The following is a 19,239-nucleotide window of genomic DNA, read 5'->3' as shown; positions in this document are numbered from 1 at the left end:
CTGAGAAGGGCAAAGTACCAGAATATCTTGTTAGCAGGGTAACTATTTTTTCCCCGCTTACCGACCTTATCTTTGGGCCTCGGCTGTCGAACTGGACGCCGGAGCTTTTCAATGCACGCACGCGCGCACACACACACACACACAGGTTTGCCTTGTCATTGTGTTCAGTTCTCAAGCCCTCCTTGTCGTTGATGATGAGATGGTAGATGGGTTATGCGCTCTGATTGAGATGGAATGGCTGCATGGGTCGCCGGGGACGACCAGGGAAACGCGTGCGCGCGTGTCTCTCGCCCCGGGTTGAATAGGCTAGGAGCTGAAGCTAAGTGGCACGTCGCTGCTGAGCTTCAATCTTGAGACAGCAGTAGGTCACGTCGTTATACGAGGACCAGGGTGAGACGCACGGTCGCGCTCACGCTGTTAATTAAAGGTGGTGGAGGATATAAAACAAACATTCCCCTCCACTGAGGTTGTACGTAACATGGTGTTGATGCTAGTGTGTGTGTGTGTGTGTGTGTGTGTGTGTGTGTATCCGCTTGTGTCTGGTTTTGAGCAAACCGTATTTATGCTTGTGTCGGCATTCGATTTGGCTACGTGTGTTTTTGTGACAAAGTTGTGTCTGTGTGTGTGCGTGTCTTTGTGAGTGTGTATAGTTTTGTTCCTCCTACACATGTTTCATTCACACACACACACACACACACACACACACACACACACACACACACACACACACACACACACACACACACACTGAAACCTTCTAGATTTCTAATCATGAACACCCCTGTGGTAGGTGATAGACATGACATGACATTCATCCTTGTTTTTACTTAGAAGTGAACAATGTTGATCCCCCCGGCCCCCTAGCCTAGAGTTATAGTCAGCATTGAGGTTAAGATAAGAGATTGGTACCAACACGCTTTGGGGAAGAAACTGCTTCTGTCATCCCATTTCTCTCTATTGTCTCCCGCTGTCATCTTAAGTTATTATCTCTGCCTCTGTTCCCCCTCTCTTGTGTTGTCTTCTCAGCCCTACCTGTCTTCTTCACGCTCTGAGCTCTCTCACTCTCTCTCACTCCCCCTCTGCCTCCCTCTCTGTGTCTATTTGTCTGGTTCAATCTCTCTTACAGACACTAGACTCAAAGATTTGTCACTGCCTATGGCAGTAGACCCGGGGTTAGTCGCCAGGCACTGAACTGTCACTGCCCACCGCTCTAGTGCTGCTGTTGACGGGTTCAATGCAGAGATCTGATTTCGTTGTAGCTGTGCAGTGACACAAAAATGTAGCTTTACTTGTTCCGTATGTCCCACACTGAGTCAGGAAGCGAATGCAATGGTAATAACGTGAAACACCACTTATCTCCCTTCTTTTCCCTTCCTCTTCCTCCTCCTGCTCCTTCTCCTCCTCCTGCTTCTGCTCCTCCTCCTTCTGCTCCTCTACCTTCTGTTACTCCTCCTCCTTCTGCTCCTCCTTCCCCTACTGCTTCATCTACTGCTCCTCCTCCTCCTACTGCTCCTGCTCCTCCTCCTCCTCCACCTTCTCCTCCTCCTCCATCTTCTCCTCCTCCTCCTACTGCTCCTCCTCCCGCTCCTCCTCCCGCTCCTCCTCCCGCTCCTCCTCCCGCTCCTCCTCCTCCACCCCCTCCTCCTCCTCCTCCTCCTCCTCCTCCTCCTCCCGCTCGTCCTCCCCCTCCACCTCCTCCTCCTCCTCCTCCTCGTCCTGCTTGTCCAGGTTCACCTGCTGAAAGATCAGCTGAGTGCAGAGGCCACGGCGCGGCTGGAGGCCCAGGCCCGGGTCCACCAGCTGCTGCTCCAGAACAAGGACCTGCTGCAGCACATCTCCCTGCTGGTCAAGCAGATCCAGGAGCTGGAGGCCAACTTCACAGGAACCCACTGCAGTGAGTGCTCGTCCCAATGCTCTCTGATTTCCACCTCTGTTTTAATTAAATACACAGATATTTATTTCGTAACGCCAGCCCTTACGATGGTTTATTAGTGCCAAGGTTGTTACAGGATGACCCTCTGTTGCTGAAAAGGTGATATATAATGATGCTATTGGAGACAAACACTGTTATTATTTGTTTTTTGTCCATATCTTTCAAAGTTGCAGAAAGTCAACAAAGTTAAAAAGGAATACAAGATGTGCCTCCGGAATGATCACTGAATGTGTAATCTGCTGGTGTTTTCTCTCAATGTACAGCGGTATAACAGGCCATTACGCCGTCAGGACCATTAGTTGTAGAGAGAAGGCTGAATGGGGATTGAGGGTCTTGTATCTCCAGTCAATGGATGCAGCAGCAGCATTAGGCTCTGATCGATAACCGGTAGAGCTTAATTAAAAATGCTGATCATTTAATTAGATCGGCCTGACTGCCACGATTGACTGGTCTTGCTTCATTTGACTCATGGACAGTCGGCGATCTTGTTCACCGCATTATAAACAAGTTAAAGTTAAATGACGCGAGAAAAAAAGAAAAGGCTTTCCTCCCAGTGACTTTTACAGCACCGTTTGACCATAAACCGTTGTATGCTGTGTGTGCACGCGGATGGTGCTGACATCAACACATCGGGACTTGTTGTCCCCAACAGAAGCGGTGTGACAAGCTGAATAATAGCTCATTATATCAGCAACCCGGGGAGGAACAGTGTAAATGTCAGGAGTAGGGTATCACCTGCCCCCATGCATTTAGTTGGAGGTGTTTCTCTCTGGTGGTTTGCTTCCAGAGATTTTTCACTTCATCATATTACTTTAAAGTAGTCCAATACATTATGTATTCTCTGGCTCTGATCCACTTTACCTTACAACGGTGAAACTGGCAATATGTTCATTTTCATATTCAGCAGTCTATATTATATTATGAATGCCAATATACTCCTGGTATACTTGGTATTCCTTTTCCATTTTCATTTCACTGTAATATGAATATATAATGCTGACAGTCCTTTCTTTCCGTCCATCTTGCTCTTTATTTCTTTCTCTCTTTCATACTCTCAATGTATTTTCTTTTTTTCTGTCCATTCCTTTCTTTCTCTTTCTCTCTCTCTTTCTCTCTTTCTCTCTCTCTCTCTACCCCCGTCCCCCCATCAGTGGGGTCCCAGGACAGCCTATTGGAGATCACCTTCCGCTCCAGCGGGGTCCCGGTGCTCTGCGACCCCACCACGCCCAAGCCGGAGGGCCGCGCCAACGGAGAGGCCCTCCGCCCCGACGTCTTCTCCCCGCCGGCCGCCGCTCTCGGGAGCCCCATAGGTAGGGACCCGTCCCGTCTCCTCAAGCTGGAGCGCTTTCGCTTTTTCCCGGGCCCCCCGGGGGGCCCCACGCCGCCCCCCCGGCCGCCGCCCCTGAGCCCCCCGCCCTGGCTCAACGGGGCGGTAGGTGAAGAGTGGCGCGGCTTCTTCTCCCCGCCCCTCCCTCCTCCGCGACAGGGCAGGGGCGAGTCCCCGGCTGCCCCCCGCACGACGTCCCGGGACGACCCGGACGTCGCCCGCTTCCGCGAGTCGGGCATCGCCTCCGAGTGCGAGGATTCGAACACGGACGACAGTGAGGAGGAGGAGGAGGAGGAGGAGGAGCAGGAGGAGGAGGAGGGGGAGGGGGGTGGGTTGGAGGAGAGGGGGGAGGGGATGGAGGTCTACGGTTGGGGCACGGACGTGGAGACACTGAGGCTGCTGAACGTTCTCAACAGGCAGGCCGTCCCCGACTGCCTGGGAGAAGAGATAGCCGTATAATACACACGCACACACAAACACGCACACACACACACACATACACACACACACACATACACATACACACACACACACACACACACACACACACACACACACACAGACCACCCACTTGTTGTCACTTGATCACGTTTGCATCACAACCGGATCCATCAATATTTTCGCTCACAGGAAAAACATAGATGTAGTATGTTGGTTTTCCGTAACTCAATGTCCTCAACCTTTTATGTATTGCCAAGAAAATGAATATAGCACATGGTGAAGTCATTATTAGCTTTCTATCCACTATCTATCAGTGACTTGTAGCAAGAACGTAAACGGCGGCTGTCATAGGACATGAAATGATGAGCATATTAGCAATTGATTTAATGGCCTTTATTTATTTTAGTCACGTATTATTATCGACTCCAAATTACAAATATCCAGGTCAATGAGGCAGTTTCGGCATTTTATGTAGTATTTGGCCATAAGTTCTCTATTGAGTTTTCCATAGTCTGGCCAACTTTTTTGGTCAGGTGTGCAAATGACTGCAATCTTGGGTTGTCATTTAGCACTGCATTTTAGCACGGATAGCTATTTGTTTGTCTTTGTCTCACTGTTTAAGCTACTAGGACGAAGAAGAATAAAAAACACGTTCGTTCACCATGAGAACGTTTCTCAGGAGAACAATTTCAGCTTCTTTCAGCATCTTTTGGAATTACTACATACAGACTAGCTTTCTGGTGTTTTTCTTTTCTTCCTTCCTTTTTACATAGTTGACTTTTCATTCTGTTCTGTACAACTGTGCCCACGCATGCACAAATATTATTTTGAAAAAGCGAACACTGGAGATATCGTGATGAACGATTTGTTTCGCTTGTTTTCCCCAAGACTTTCTTCTGAACAAAACTGTCACTCTGCTTTACCAGTATACCATTTAACACATTTTAGATGAGCTTTTTCAGCTCGCCCAATTCAGAGGGTAAGCATTGTTTGAATTCCTAATTAACGTAGAGTTGTCATGCCATTGTATTCGCTTGAACTGCTCATGCTAACAATGCTGCTAGGATTTGTTTTCCTCCTCACTCAAGGAATTATTCTTTACCCCATACCACATCAAATATGTGCATCTTTTATGTAGTATGAAAAAAAGCTAAATCAACTACCTTTCTGTCTGTTAAGTCTCTTTGAATTGACTGGCGTGTGCATGCACTAGCCTACAGCCTAACAATAGACCTTGCATGTGATGTCATAACTCCGCCCACTTTTCCAAACTGTATGGGAGGAGGGCGGTATATTGGGGTTTACTGTCTTATATTTCTGTCTCAGTGTTTTTTATCACAGGCTTTACTCATCCAAGACTTTTTCCTTACATGTATTTACAGTTCTCCTGAAGCCGTTTACTGTGTTCATCTTACCCTTTGTCAACCTGAATTTTGCTCCCCATTTAAAAACAGGATTATCTAAACACACTTGTACATAATGATGTAGATTAATGTTTCCTGTATGGTTAAACTGTAAGTTTCTTCTATCTTTTATATATAAAAGAGAGAAAACCTGTCTAGGTCTATGACTGCGTTTCTTTACAAGAGAATTCACATTTTAAATTAACGAAGGACTCTTTTGGGGAGTGACACGATGCTCACGTACCACTATATCAATCCAACCACAAACACAGCAATGCTTCGGTGCACCTTTCTGCAAGGCCGACGTGGCTTTGTTTATCCCCCCCACTCCCCATCAAAGTACACTTTTATCTGCAGCCTCTTTCCTCTCTCTTGTCTGTTGTCCCCGTCTGAATTTTTTGTTACAAGCGAGTGTGTGTTTTGTGTGTGTGTGTGTGTATGTGAGAGAGAGACGGTCTGATAATTTATGTTAAGCCGGAGATGTGTCGGCTATGCATCCTATTGAAACAGTTGTTTGGATATTTTCATTCAGCCGAGTTAATAAAACAAACTCACTCCTAGCAAGAGTCAGGGAGGAGCAGCGTCCTCTGCGATTTGAGGAAACACAAATACACCCAGTCGTCTCCGTGGGCAGAAAGCACAGTGTTGTTGAAATTAATTTGATTTGTTTCGCCAGGATGGACCGAGAATGAATGGGCTGATGGGCTCAACCACCTCAGTCTTCAATCATGTTGTTAGTTTCCATTTTTATGCTTGGGGAAATCCTATAAGAGTGGCTCCCAATACTTGATGGGTGCAAAGAGGCATATATTTATTTTATATATATATTTTATATATTTATATATATTTTATATATATATATATATATATATATATATATATATATTTTTTTTTATTTTTTTTTTTAAAAGAACATCGATGATCCAATGTAGTCGTGTATCCAAGTCTGGATATAGGGCACTATGTCTTTGATTGCCAGTGTTGGATCAAATAAGTGGAAAGTGCATGAGTTTGAAGATGGAGCTTTGGGTAGCCCATGCTCTACCTGTACTTGCAATGCCCCATCTAGCCCAAACCCTCTTGACCCTAGACAGTTGGCTGCTAGACAGAGATACACAAACATAGCAGGGTTCTACCAGGGTAGGGTATGTGTTTTGGAGCTAAAATGATTCAACTATTACTCTAGTTATCGACCAATATCTCCAACCAAAAATGTGATGTTCAAAAATCTGAACAAACCTTGAACTTTGCAAAAGTCAAAACCATGACTTCTCCAATGACTGGATGCAGCCGATCCGTACCACAGTTCACCCCCTGAGACGGGGCAGACTTTGAAAGCCTGAACCCTGTGTCCACAGCAAGGGTTCTAGCCTTTATAAGTAAAGGAGCGGTACAAATAATTGTATATCTGGATAGCCTCTTCTCACATCTAATGATCTAACCTTGTCCAGACTGATATATCTAGACTAGCCTTCCCAAACCTCGGGACAGGCCCATTTCTATTGAGTTGCAAATTAGCAGAGTAGAATACGTATCAATGCTGTGATATGTTATTTATTTAATAATCCTCTAAGCAACACTGCTTAGAGGACTCTCTCTCTCTCTCTCTTTGTTTCTTTCTTTCTTTGTTTCTTTCTTTCTTTGTTTCTTTCTTTCTTTCTTTCTTTCTTTCTTTCTTTCTTTCTTTCTTTCTTTCTTTCTTTCTTTCTTTCTTTCTTTCTTTCTTTCTTTCTTTCTTTCTTTCTTTCTTTCTTTCTTTCTTTCTTTCTTTTCTTTCTTTCTTTCTTTTCTTTCTTTCTTTTTCTCTCTTATATATTGAATATATTTTTTTTTTTCAATTCCCAGAGTCAATTAATTGCATAAGAGGGCTGTCTGGGGCCCATCATTCCTACGGTCAGTGTTTTGACGGCGCCACTAGGCACTTGCTATTGATCGTCCATCCCCTGGCCCCCCTTACTAGTCACCCCTCAGAAGCTCTGCGACCAAGGGTTAACTGTTTGGACTGCAGAGGCAGCAATCGATTGGGCTGGGGAAGAGTTCAGGCTGCCAACCCGAGTGGAATGGTGCGCACTTGAAATATGTATCAATATACCTTGTGGTACTACTCCTACAGAGTGAAGCAAAAAGTGTAAATCAAAGTAGCTCTGAGTCCTTTCAAACCAATCATGGGTTTATTCAAAATGTGTAATACAGGTTATGGAAGGTTTGGAAATTAGATGGTTCTCCCTGCATCGATAGTTTACTGAACTGGTTGCTTACGATGGATGCAATCACTGTGTCACTGTTTGACACAGTGATTTCTGAGGTAGCTAAAATGAGTTATACCATTTTAAACTTTAAATATGGTCAAAACATCCACAGATGCATAGCTATTCACAGAACCTCCTCTCAGGAGGGTAGAGGCAGGGGCGATTCTAGGGAGTGTGGGGGCCCTAGGCAGAGGATTGTTGACGGGGGGGGGGGGGGGGGGGGGTATGGAGCGATTGTTGACGGGGGGGGGGGGGGGGGGGGGGGGGGGGGGGGGGGGTATGGAACGATTTTTGGCTCTAGGGGGCCCCCTAGTAGTGGCCCGGGGCCCCAAGCAATTGCGGGGCCCGGTATGGCCTGGTATGCCTAATGGGATGCAGCGCCTCTGGGTAGAGGTTGTCAGAGGCTGTGTAGTTCATGAGTTCAGGAGTGGGAGGTTATCACACATGCACACAAAAATAAACTTTGATGTGGAAATTGATGACCTGGGGGTGGGGGGGGGGAGTCGCCTTTGAAAACCAAGCGCTAGGCCAAATGAGGAGAGCGAATCGTGTCTTGGACGACCAAGTACCGGATTGCACACGGCTGACTAAGCCATAACTATTGGTGTGTGTATGTGTGTGTGCGCATGTCCGTGACCTGCTGTCGGTTGGTGTACTGATAGGTCAGCCACTGAACCCCGACCTTCTCCCCCTGCTTAAAGGAGAAAAACTCCAGAGACTTGGGTTTCCTGAATCCCCTTTCTTCTGGTGTCACTCGCAGTTGTTGCACCATCACATTGTACAACTTTTTATCTGTTATACACAGGGCTTCACATTTCCCGTACAGTACAGACACAGTTGAAATGATTAAAACAGGAAAAAACAACATTCCATCACCACAGCGTCCCACTGTAGGTCACTGGTGGTGGAATGGGACCACAATGCGGCAAAAAAAAACTATTCATGGAATAACCATTTCATGGCATGGCCTTTGATGAGGATATGAATGAAGACACAGATGAAATACCTGACCTGCGGCCGCTTCTTTTCCCTCTGTCACCCCCATCCTTCTGTGAATATATGGATTTTGTATCTTCATTTTTCCTTTGCCGCTTCCTCTCTCTCTCTGTCCTTCAATGTGGTTTTCTCAATCCGTCCTCTACATCTGCTTTTGCTGCCATACTTTCTGTGCCTGCGTCTCTGCTGTTCTTTAACATCCCCAAAGACACCCCTGCCTATGTGTGTGACGGACGTTTTTCAGAAGGGGGATGAATGCCCAAACTGTCCTTTCAGTTTGAGATGAGAATATAACTAAATGTTGAAAAGACTGGCTGTCTGAATCTTTCAAATGTCTTGTATTCCACGTCTGTCCTGTGATTTTCATGAGTGCAATGTCCGTACTGATAAGTATGTCCGCAGGGCTTTGCCGAATAAGCGTAGCTATTAGTTTGACTTTTAGAGAGCATGCATCAATATGAAGTTTGAAAGCAAATCTGCCTGGGAATAGTTGTAAGCATCAGCGGAACTAGAGGAAGGGCATGATGGAGGGAGGAGGGTGATTTATGGTTACCTTCAAGAAGACACATGAACCTCCTCTTTGATTCTTGAAGACAAACATAAAGATGTTGTTCTTGAGGCCCGCTTGTAATTAAGAGAAAACACATTGCATACCCTTGCATGGAGACAGACATGCGCACGCACGCAGACAAACACAGACACAGACAAAGACACCGATACACACACACACACACAAAGACACCGATACACACACACACACACACTCTCTCTCTGCTCTGTCTCTCTATTGGTCTTTGTCTCTGTCTCATTTTCGCTCTCTCTGTCAATGTCAATCACTCATTGCCACTGATGTGATGAGTCAATAATGTTTTGATTCAGACCGAGGGAGTAAGGATAGTCTGCCGTCACTCAAACGACAGCCTGTCCATCAGCTCACACACAAACACATACACACACACGTTCGGCCCCATCTCAATCCCACCTCTTTCCTTCATTCATAAAGTAATGAGCTCCTGTTTAAACATTGGATGACATGTTTCTGTGTCTGTGCTGTCATTCTCTGACTGTGCATGGCTGTGTTTGCCCGCCTGTCTGGTCATATGTGTAAAAAATTAAGAACAATTCAAGCCCTAGCTCTCATTTCAAACAACTGACAGGAGTGTGTGTGTGTGTGTGTGTGTGTGTGTGTGCGCGTGCAAAGGAGATGCGGTGGAAGACAGACAAAGATGAGAGGAGGAGATGATCAATAAAAGATATCGCAGCAGTAAGCAAACAATGCGTTTGGTCGTGTGTTTGGTCATGTGTGTGTGCACGTGTGCTCGTGCTCGGCAAGCCATGCCATGCCTGCATACTAAACGGCTTTGGATAAGCCACTAACAGCCAGAAGAGGCTGGTGCTTCTGGCACTCTGCTTGGCTCTGTGACAGCAGATCTGATGTTAAAGACTAATCCTCTCACTTCCAGCCACTTCGTCAGTCAGATCTTTATTGCAGCAAACTGCACCAGGATTGCAGTGTGGGGAGATCCACATTAAATATGAAGCTGTGATCGTCAGTGACTAATTGTGTACGGTTCCAAAGGATGTACAGATAACAAGGCTCTCTCTCAAATGTGAGGAGATTTTAAAAGCAAAGGGAAACGGCAAGGCTACTTGTAAATCTTGAGAAGAAATCGATGGAAATGTTCTCAATGTGGCGTTCATGTTTCAAACAAAAAAAAAAATAATATATATATATTTTTCTTTTTAATAAACACAAATAATCACTTCACTGAAAGAGTTACAAATAGGTTCTGACAAAAGTGATGGCGGCAGTGAAAAGGTTGAAAAACTTGTATAGCAATAAAGCATTAATGAATCTGTCAGCAATTTGGAACATGGTCTAGTTTCTCTCGTGCTCTGAACGGTTGTACAGTTAGCTTCTCTCCCAATTTGTTTTTCGGAGCTTAACAAGCTTGACAAAATGCCCTTTTTGTTCCAGGTATCGTACATGATCACGGTTAGTTCCTTTGTTCCCAATGTGAGGCTAGATTTTCGTAGCATGAATGGACATTCATAAGATATTCAAGCTCTGAATTACATCCGACGCAAGGAACTAAATTCTGGTGTGTCCAGCGGTCGAGGAGATGGGGGCATTTATACTGCGTATTTGATCAAAGTTTCTGGTTATTTCTTGCATCCCTAGGACAGATATCACGGCGAAGGCAAAATGTACAAAGAGGAAAAGAGCTTTCCCTTATGCACAGGTACAGCTGGCTATAACAGTATGAAATGGCTCCTTGTCCAAACCTTGCACGCTTGAAACTGGTGTCCCTCATGGCTCTGTACTGGGGCCTCTTCTGTTCTCCCTCTATACCATATCTCTGGGTTCTGTAATTACATCAAACAGCTTTTCCTATCACTGCTACGCTGATGACACTCAGCTATTTCTCTCTTTCCCCTCACCTGACAAAGCCCTGATTGCAACACGCATATCTGAATGACAACTGCCCATCACCTGAGGCTTAACCTCAACAAGACTGTGCTCCTCCTAATGTCAGGGAAAGATTTCCCACACATGGACTTTCTGGTCACTGTTGAGAACATCACTGTATCTCCTTTAACTGCTAGAAACCTCGGTGTGGTACTGGACAATCAGTTATGCTGCACCGCAAACATCACCGCGGTGGCCCGATCCTGCAGATTTGCACTTTACAACATCTGCAGGATCCGGCCCTTCCTCACAAGGGAAGCAGCTCAGCTTCTAGTCCAATCACTGGTCATCTCCCGCCTCGACTACTGCATCTCGCTCCTGGCTGGACTCCCTGCCACTGCGATTAAACCTTGCAGAGCATCCAGAATGCGGCAGCGCGCCTCGTGTTCAACCTACCTTAGTTCTCCCATGTGACCCCCCTCTTCCGGGACCTCCACTGGCTCCCTGTATCAGCTCACATCAGATTCAAGATGATGGTACTGGCATACAAGGCAGTCAATGGAACTGCCCCTGCCTACCTCCAAGTTTTGGTCAAGCCACACAACCAAACTCGATCCCCCCGCTTAACTACCTCAGCTGGATGTCTGGTACCGCCATCGCTAAGAGCAAGCAAAGGTCGGTCAGCAAAGTCACAACTTTTCTCTGTTTTGGGAGCTCAGTGGTGGAACGAGCTCCCTGCTGATGTCAGGATCGCAGAGTCGCTCACCAGCTTCCGCAAAAGACTCAAAACTCACCTGTATGGTTCACCTCGACTCTGCATAGCCACCCAGCCCCTTCTGGCCACCATTGTATGTTGTACGTCCTGGCACTTAATGTACGCACTTATTGTGCGCACTTATTTATAGCACTTAATTGTGTAGCATCTGCAGTAGCTGCTATCACTGCTGTACAAAGGGAATGGCTTAGCCTAGCAATTGTTAGTACTTGCACTTGGTTCTATGAACATCTTTACTGTACTGACAGCAATATATTGTTTCACTTCTTATGACAAATTAACTTATTGTAAGTCCCTTTGGATAAAAGTGTCTGCTAAATGTAAATGTAAATGAAAGGGGCGGTGTAAAACTGTACTGCACTCAAATTGTAGGGGCATCCAACCAGAAAAGTACAAATTCTTACATTTTGGTGCTATTACACTTTGACATTGCTGAAACACACCGAAGCCTATAGCACAAGCACACAAGCGTCATGCACATCCACTTTTGTTCAGCTCCCATGTCAATAAATGAGTACTTACTGAGATAACCTTTCAGTCACCACAACGTATTTTTACTATTCACACATGCGGCTACGTGCTGGAACATTGCCGTCTTGCGTCCTTTCACACATTGCATGACAGTTATGGATGCTCGACGCCATTAAAGTCACGGACTGAGAGGAGCTTGCTTATTTCAGGATCAGTCCAGTTTACAGCTAGTCTTCACAGAAGGATACTTGATCGTAAGCAAATTAAGCTCTGTTGATATTATCGAATCAACTGAAGAAGCATCGGCATATTAAGGGAAACTGTAGTGTATTCAAAACCATCTGCAGGTTCTGGTGGAGATGTGTGAAGTGTCTTACGTCAGCCCTGCAAGGTGACAGCCAGCCCGTCGGGAGCACTAATGGGTAGGTGCCTTGCTCAGGGAAACCTTGACACTCTAACTTGCAACCTTGCATGGTTACCAGCCAATCCGCTCTACCTCCTGACCCATTGCTGCCCGACTGTCACTAGGTCTTGAGCAGCCAAATTGACAGTGCAGATACTTGTTACCATGTATACAGAACCCCATGCAGGACATGTTCCTTTGCAGGGTAAGACCGCATGTGTGAAAGCGGTTTAATACACTTCCGGTGGGGACAGCAAGGAATCAAGAAAGTTCAGCTTCCGTTAGGTTGGAGCCTTGGCGTATTTCGGCATCTGGTTCAGAAATTGTCATTGTACATGAAGTGGATATTAATAATGGTATAATGGTCGGAGTCAAATATCACAGTTTTTGCCCTTTGAAACAGCTCACTTGTAAAGACCACTTTCTGACACTTTTTGTGGCAGAGAGAGAATTAAATGTAATTATTTTTTAATGAACCCATATTATTACAGATGGAATCCCTGAAGCACTCTTGTAATTAAGAGAAAGTATGTAACACACACATACACACACACGCGCAAATGAATGCACTCTTGCACACACCCAGATTTATGCTACATTTGGCTGCATAAAATGTTCATATTTACAACTTGAATTGACAGATTTGAAACCAGGTTTATTTCTTCATCGTTGATAGACATGAAAGCGCTATTTTTTCGAAGCTATGCTTTACAATCCATGCTATGCCACTGTACAATATAACATTGTTTTTTTTAAATGAACACACATTCTATGCCGATAGGAGCCAGGTGTTTCTCTTCTTTTTGTTCTTTATTTTGTTGTTTATAATGTCAACATTTATAGAGCCAGGTGGATTGGTACATCAAATTCTCCGTCCACTGCCCTTCCGAGAAGTAAGTGTGTGTGTGTGTGTGGGTGTGTGCGTGTGCGTGTGCGCGCACGCATTCTGAGGGGTCCGGGAAGCTGTTCTTGGTAGGTAGGACTGGGGTTGTGAGTAATGGTGGTGGTGGATCACATCAGTGTGTGGTTGTATGAGAGCAGGACTAATGGAGGTGATGTGTGTAATCAGTAGAACCATCACGTCTTTAGGGTAAATATGTATTATAAAATTTTATATATATATATGTATTATAGAAAGGACAAATTGCGGGGTTAAAATGTTACCCCCTTTGTCAGAACCAAATCGATAGGAATAGTTCACAGCGTGCTCATTAAAGCTGAATTGATCTTGAGGGATTTCATATTCAATGTCCTTCAGCCATGATTGATGCCATCATTATGTTTCGCAAACATCAGTGCAGATGAGCTGGTGGCGTGGGGGACAGCGGAGTGGGGGGCATGTCTGGAAGGGCCTGAATGGATGCCGCCATCGGGGTCTTTATCTCGAAGCCCCCAAACATAGACTCATCTCCATACCGCACGTCTCACTCCGAGCCCTCACACTCACACACACAAGCATGCAATGTTATTGACTCTATAATGCCATGCACTGCATGTCCTGGCGGTGCTTTGTGATCTGCGGTTCTTCCCTGACAGTTATTAACATTGAGGTCTGGTGGCTTTTTGCACGGAGAACTGTATATGTATTTATATGGTAAAGTGCAGGCGTACACTCATCCTGTCCCTGTCTCATTCACTTTTTACTTTCACTCATTCAATTTCAATTTTACCATCTTCGCTCTCCCTTGCCAAGTTCCCCGGTCAACACACGATATATGCTCATCTCTGCCTCTCGGATTCCTTTCTCGTTCCAGCCATCCCTTTCCCTTTTTTTTACTCTCACTTTCTCTCTCTCTCTCTCAATCTCACTCTCGCTCTCGCTCTCGCTCTCTCACTCTCTCATATCCGATCTCTGTCTCTCTTATATCCGATCTCTTACCGATCACTCTGTGTTTCCTCTAATAACATGTCCTCCTCTAAATAACCTCTATCTAATCATAGTGATCACCATGTAACCAGAATCCTCCTCAGCTCATGTATTTTCAAAGGCTTAACAGCAGGGAGGCGGCTGGAATAATAACTTTGCTTCGTTGATCACATATGGGCCCTGGCCAAGGTTACCTTCTCTACACTAATCTGTGTCTGACAGACTCCACTGCGTTGTAGAAACGTCCCAGTGTTATGGTTATCTCCTCTGGCTTTAGGGACATTTAAACAAAAAGCCATTATGGAACCGCCGCAAGACATCTGATCGGGTATTGTTTTGTTTTATCAGGAATATGTGCTTCATAGACGTCTACTTTTAGATTGTCGTCGTTCTCCAACAACAGATTGACATGTCCCTTTCCTTTGTGTCGGGTGTGAGTGGTGTCTGTTGCTTCAGTTCCACCTAACTTTAACCAAAACTGAAGCCAATTTTGTGTTTTACTCAAACGCTTTCCGAGAGACGTTTCTTTCAGCAAGGTAAGGCTTGATGTTCCTTGTCCTCTGCTGAACCCGCTCCATTCATTGTGTGTATCTCCTCTTATTATTTGGATATGGTTTTCTTGCTTTTTGTCCAAAATCCCTTTCCCCCTCGTCCAATTTCTGAACACTACATTATTTGGTGGCCAACTTTATGTTTGTCTGCCTTTGTTGAGTAATTTTTTTCGTTTTGTTTGCATTTTGTCTGCAAACATATCCCTTTGTATGAGCTCAATACAGAGTCACCAACCTACTCTCTCCATCTGGTACCATATTGCCAATCCATGGTGATCAATTCCAATTGAACCATCCTATAATATAGTAGTCAACACTGCACCAATGCCTTTCTAATGTATGGAGGAGATGATATGGGTTTGTTTCATTATCCAGTTTTAATCCATTTTCATTTCCACATACCGTTTTTGATAATGATCCGTTTGCCTTTCCCTTAATGTTTCTATGATGATATGTTGATGCAATGATATGGCAATTTCCCCTGTCGACAAAATGTTTGTGCTAACCTCTGTCTCTCCAATTTCTCTCTTCCTCCCTTCCTTGTTCCATCTGTCCTCCAATCTCTCTCTCTCTCAATCTCTTCATCTCCACCCTCTCTCCCCTGCAGTTGATCAGAGCATGTTTGAGAACTCGGTTGCCCAGCATCAGATTACCCAGAGCCCCAGGCTGGGCCAGCCCTCGGCCCGCCGCGCCACAGGCCCTCCGCAGCCCAACTTGGACTCGTCGCCCTCCGGCGGCCAGCAGAGGCTGAAGAACGCCATCAATTTGGGCAAGGCGGTCGGGGCAAAGGTACAGCACCGCACCACAGACTTGACGACGGTCATGGAAGCAGTCTCCAAGGACGCTCCAGCAGCGAGCCTACGTTAAGCCTGCGTACACACAGTAAAGCGGTTGCTCTAACACCGCCCAGTCCAGTCTTCCGTCTCACAGACGCGTGACGTGCTGTTCTCCCGTCCCTGACCGCAGGTGAACGACCTCCTGAGGAGGAAGGAGCAGAGCCACCTGGGAGATATCGGCGTCACGGAGGTCAACAAGAACGTAGGAGCTGTGTGGAGCTGCTTGGACCAGGTCAACCAGTCGGCTGTCAACAGGTACGGGAAGCAACCCAATCCAGATCGAATGGCGGAATCCATTCAGTCCCGCAGGCAGCTGGCCACTGCATTACAATATAACCCGATACACAGCTGCAGGGCTGCTCAATTTGTTGTTACTTAAAGCCCCGTTCCGATCACAGATTCGTGGCGGTGGACGAGACGTAATGGTTTTAGAAGGCTTCAGAGAAAGCTGCGGTGGTGCCTAATGGTTCCTTGCAGAGCATCTGAAGCTGTTGCACGGTGTCTCAAGAGATTCACCGTGTCAAATCGCAGAGTGAAATACATTCCCTGTAGTTTTTTCTCTCCGTTTTTTTTTTCCGATGAGCCGGTGCCTTGCCAGCTGCCAACGCCTGGCATAAGTCAGTGTAAGTGCCCCCAGCTGTCTCAGCCGCTGCAATATCCACATATGCACCCCAATGACAGGCTCCTTTTTAGAACGTTAACTTGTGATTATTTTGCAAGCAGATGGGGTCTAGTCTGACCTAAGCTTAATGCTAGGTTATTTTTCACTGCAGCTTCTTGCTTTTGTTGAAAATTAATGAGAGTCACCAAATGTTTATAGAATGAAACAATTCATTCACAGCTTGATAGAATCATGGAACCATGCTCTCTAATTCAGTCAGTTCTGTGCAGACCAATGCCGACAAAATCACAAAGGGAGGACCTGAAGTCAAAACGAATATTTAGTCAGATGGAAAACCTATTCGTTTTTTGTTTAATCAGTCGCAAAAACAACTTAGACATAAACATTAACAAACATAATATAAAATAAAAAAATAAAAAATCCTGTCTCATTATTACCTGGCTTAAAGACATAATTGCTTCTTTGCTTGTTTTTAAGGTCTCTTTGTGTCAGCCAATGCTCTACGGTGTTTGCTCTGGACCCAGATTGTGCAAAGTGACATAGTAACTCCTTAAAGCAAAAGGCATTACCATAAGTCAACGTGTTTCTTATTGTGTACCCTAACCTTTAAACCACAATGAAAAGGGAAATTGTATTTCTAAGTATCATCTGTTTTGCAGGGTATACCCTTATCTTCTGTCCTCTATCTCAAATATATATTTAAATAAGCTGTGAGGAGAAGTTTTTCCCAGGCTGGAAGCTTTTCTGTCATAGAAGGGAAAACACCAAAAGGAAAACTGTGCTTGCATCAAACATCAGACATGTTTGGCTAGCCTAGATGTCGGTTTTGTTAGCCAGTGATGATTACATCATTATATCCGTCAGCTCACGGGACAGATCCTGCTGAGGTAACAAGAAGTTGTTCCCTATCGCTAGGGCGATGCGAACAAAGTCACCATGGAAATAACACTGTTCCTCCTGGGGGCTGGTGGAAGAGGAACATTTGTCTTTTAGCTTGCAACTGCGGTTCAAGACGGTGCTCCACGCAAAGGATGCGACAACCTAAGATCTCCCTTCATCTCCCCTCTCTGGTACCGTCTCGTGCTGTCACTTCCTCACTCCCTCCGTCTCCCCTGCCCTTTCTCCCTTGGTTCACCCCTTCTTCCCCCCCCCTTTCCCGCCCTCCCTCTTCCCGCCACAGCCACGACTCCTCCTCTTCCCGGGCCTTCGACGCCTTCCCCCGGCTAGACCCCCCGCCGCCCACCGGCAGGAAGCGACTCCCGCGTGCCCTCAAGACCACCCGGGACATGATGATCTCTTCCGACCCGGTGGTCCCAGCGCCCGATGCCCCGGACCCGGACCCTTCCCCGTCCCCCTCCTCCCCCCTGACCGCCCCCGACCGGACGCCCCTGCTCAGTCAGGAGGCCGAGGTGGAGGAGGGGGGGGGCCCGAGGCCGGGACAGGGTGATCAGGAGGAGGAGGGGGGGGGAGGGGGAGGGGGAGGCAGAGAGGAGCGACCAGAACCAGAAGGTGAACTGGTTGACCAGCAGGGGGCAGGAGAACAACTGGGAGGACATCCTGGAGTCGGAGGGCCGGCTCGAAGCCCAGAAGCACCAGGGGCCTCCGACGCCGACCCAGCTTCAGCACTCAGTTCCGGACCTCATCCACAAGGACCCCCCGTGTGGGTCCCAGGAGGAGGCCAGGCAGGCGTCCGCTCCCTGCCCCGGGAAAGGGCACTACCGGATCGGCACGGGGGAGGAGCTGCTGCTGCTTGAGAACGGGAGCGCGGGCGGCGCCCCCTGCAGGAGCGTGGAGAGGAACGCGGACGAGGCAGAGCGCCACCCGGACCTGCTGTCCTTTGAGTAGCTGGAGTGGGACCCCAGAGGGGGGGGGGGGGGGGGGGGGGGACAACGGCACAAAGGATTGGGGCTAGCTGTGTTTTTTTATATATATATCTGATGATACTATTATGTTTTTATTACACTTAAGCGGCTTTAAGGAGCAGTCAACCCACCCCGAGGTTACTGAAATATTTATAATCCTTGAATATGTAATTTGCCCTCCGGAGCGGAGGCGGGAATGGTTGAGACCTGCCATCCGTTCTCTCTCTCTCTCTCTCTCTCTCTCTCTCTCTCTCTCTCTCTCGCTCTCTCTCTCTCTCTCTCTCTCTCTCTCTCTCTCTCTCTCTCTCTCTCTCTCTCTCTCTCTCTCTCTCTCTCTCTCTCTCTCTCTCTCTCTCTCTCTCTCTCTCTCTCTCTCCTCTCTCCTCTCTCTCATCATATTATGTCTCAACCATGCAGCCCTCATTCCCGAGATGTCCAAGTTTTCCGCTGTTTCATTATTGATAAGGCACTCGCTGTCAATCTAACAAGCACATTACATTGTTTTAACTTGGTATTTCTAGGCCTGCAGAAGATGTGCGTGAAGTAGAGAACATGTGGATATGTTTATCATGGGGTCAGCCCGCAGGTGTAGTGAGGGACACAGCTTTTGCTCCCCCCGGCCTGAAGAGCCACGCTGCCACTGAGATGTGATTATTCACTGATTTGTACGTGGCGGCCGCCCTTGTCTGAAGTGGCGTCTCACACCCCACCAACAGGCCCGGTCTTCGGGGGGGGGGGGGGGGGGGGGGGGGGGGGGACCAGTGGGTCATTGGCTAGCAATCAAATCAAGGCACAATGCAATCAATACATTCATGTGACTCTATCTTCCGGATTACATCTCCCGCTTGCTTCCAGAGTGCCGGAGAACACAGTGTTTACTGGAATGGACTGGCCTTGAAATTGCTAGTAGTATACGGGAGGGGGGACGAGAGTTGACGAGCAGGAGACGGGGAGAGATACCAAGGAGGTAGGGTTTCATTTTGGGCGTAGGGAATGACAAGACCAAAGCAAAAAAAAAATTAAAGGGTAATTTCATAGATGGGAAAGTTTTTTTTTGGGGGGGGGGGGATTTTTAATAAGCAATCTTTATGGA

The 19,239-nt window shown here is 46.7% G+C and overlaps 1 protein-coding gene across 4 annotated transcripts in view; it reads left to right on the top strand.

Annotated features, from left to right (window-relative positions):
• Positions 1–18,896, top strand: part of nos1apa (nitric oxide synthase 1 (neuronal) adaptor protein a) — a 97,083-nt gene extending 78,187 nt beyond the window's left edge. For 2 of the 4 annotated variants that reach the window (XM_030372636.1, XM_030372635.1), the window contains exons 9-13: positions 1,729–1,894; positions 3,085–3,243; positions 15,434–15,615; positions 15,793–15,917; positions 17,465–18,896. In XM_030372636.1, coding sequence (XP_030228496.1) covers positions 1,729–1,894; positions 3,085–3,243; positions 15,434–15,615; positions 15,793–15,917; positions 17,465–18,038 — 1,206 coding nt within the window. In that variant the 3' untranslated portion in view covers positions 18,039–18,896. Of the gene's footprint in view, positions 1–1,728; positions 1,895–3,084; positions 5,259–15,433; positions 15,616–15,792; positions 15,918–17,464 lie in introns of those variants that run through there. The other 2 variants (XM_030372638.1, XM_030372637.1) reach the window with 1 other exon arrangement.
• Positions 18,897–19,239: the final 343 nt, after the last annotated feature.

The sequence above is a fragment of the Gadus morhua genome, chromosome 12 (genome assembly GCF_902167405.1).
Source record: "Gadus morhua chromosome 12, gadMor3.0, whole genome shotgun sequence".
NCBI classification, from domain to species: Eukaryota; Metazoa; Chordata; class Actinopteri; order Gadiformes; family Gadidae; genus Gadus; species Gadus morhua.
The sequence above is the reverse complement of the archived record's forward strand: the minus strand, read 5'-3'. Positions and strand labels throughout refer to the sequence as shown.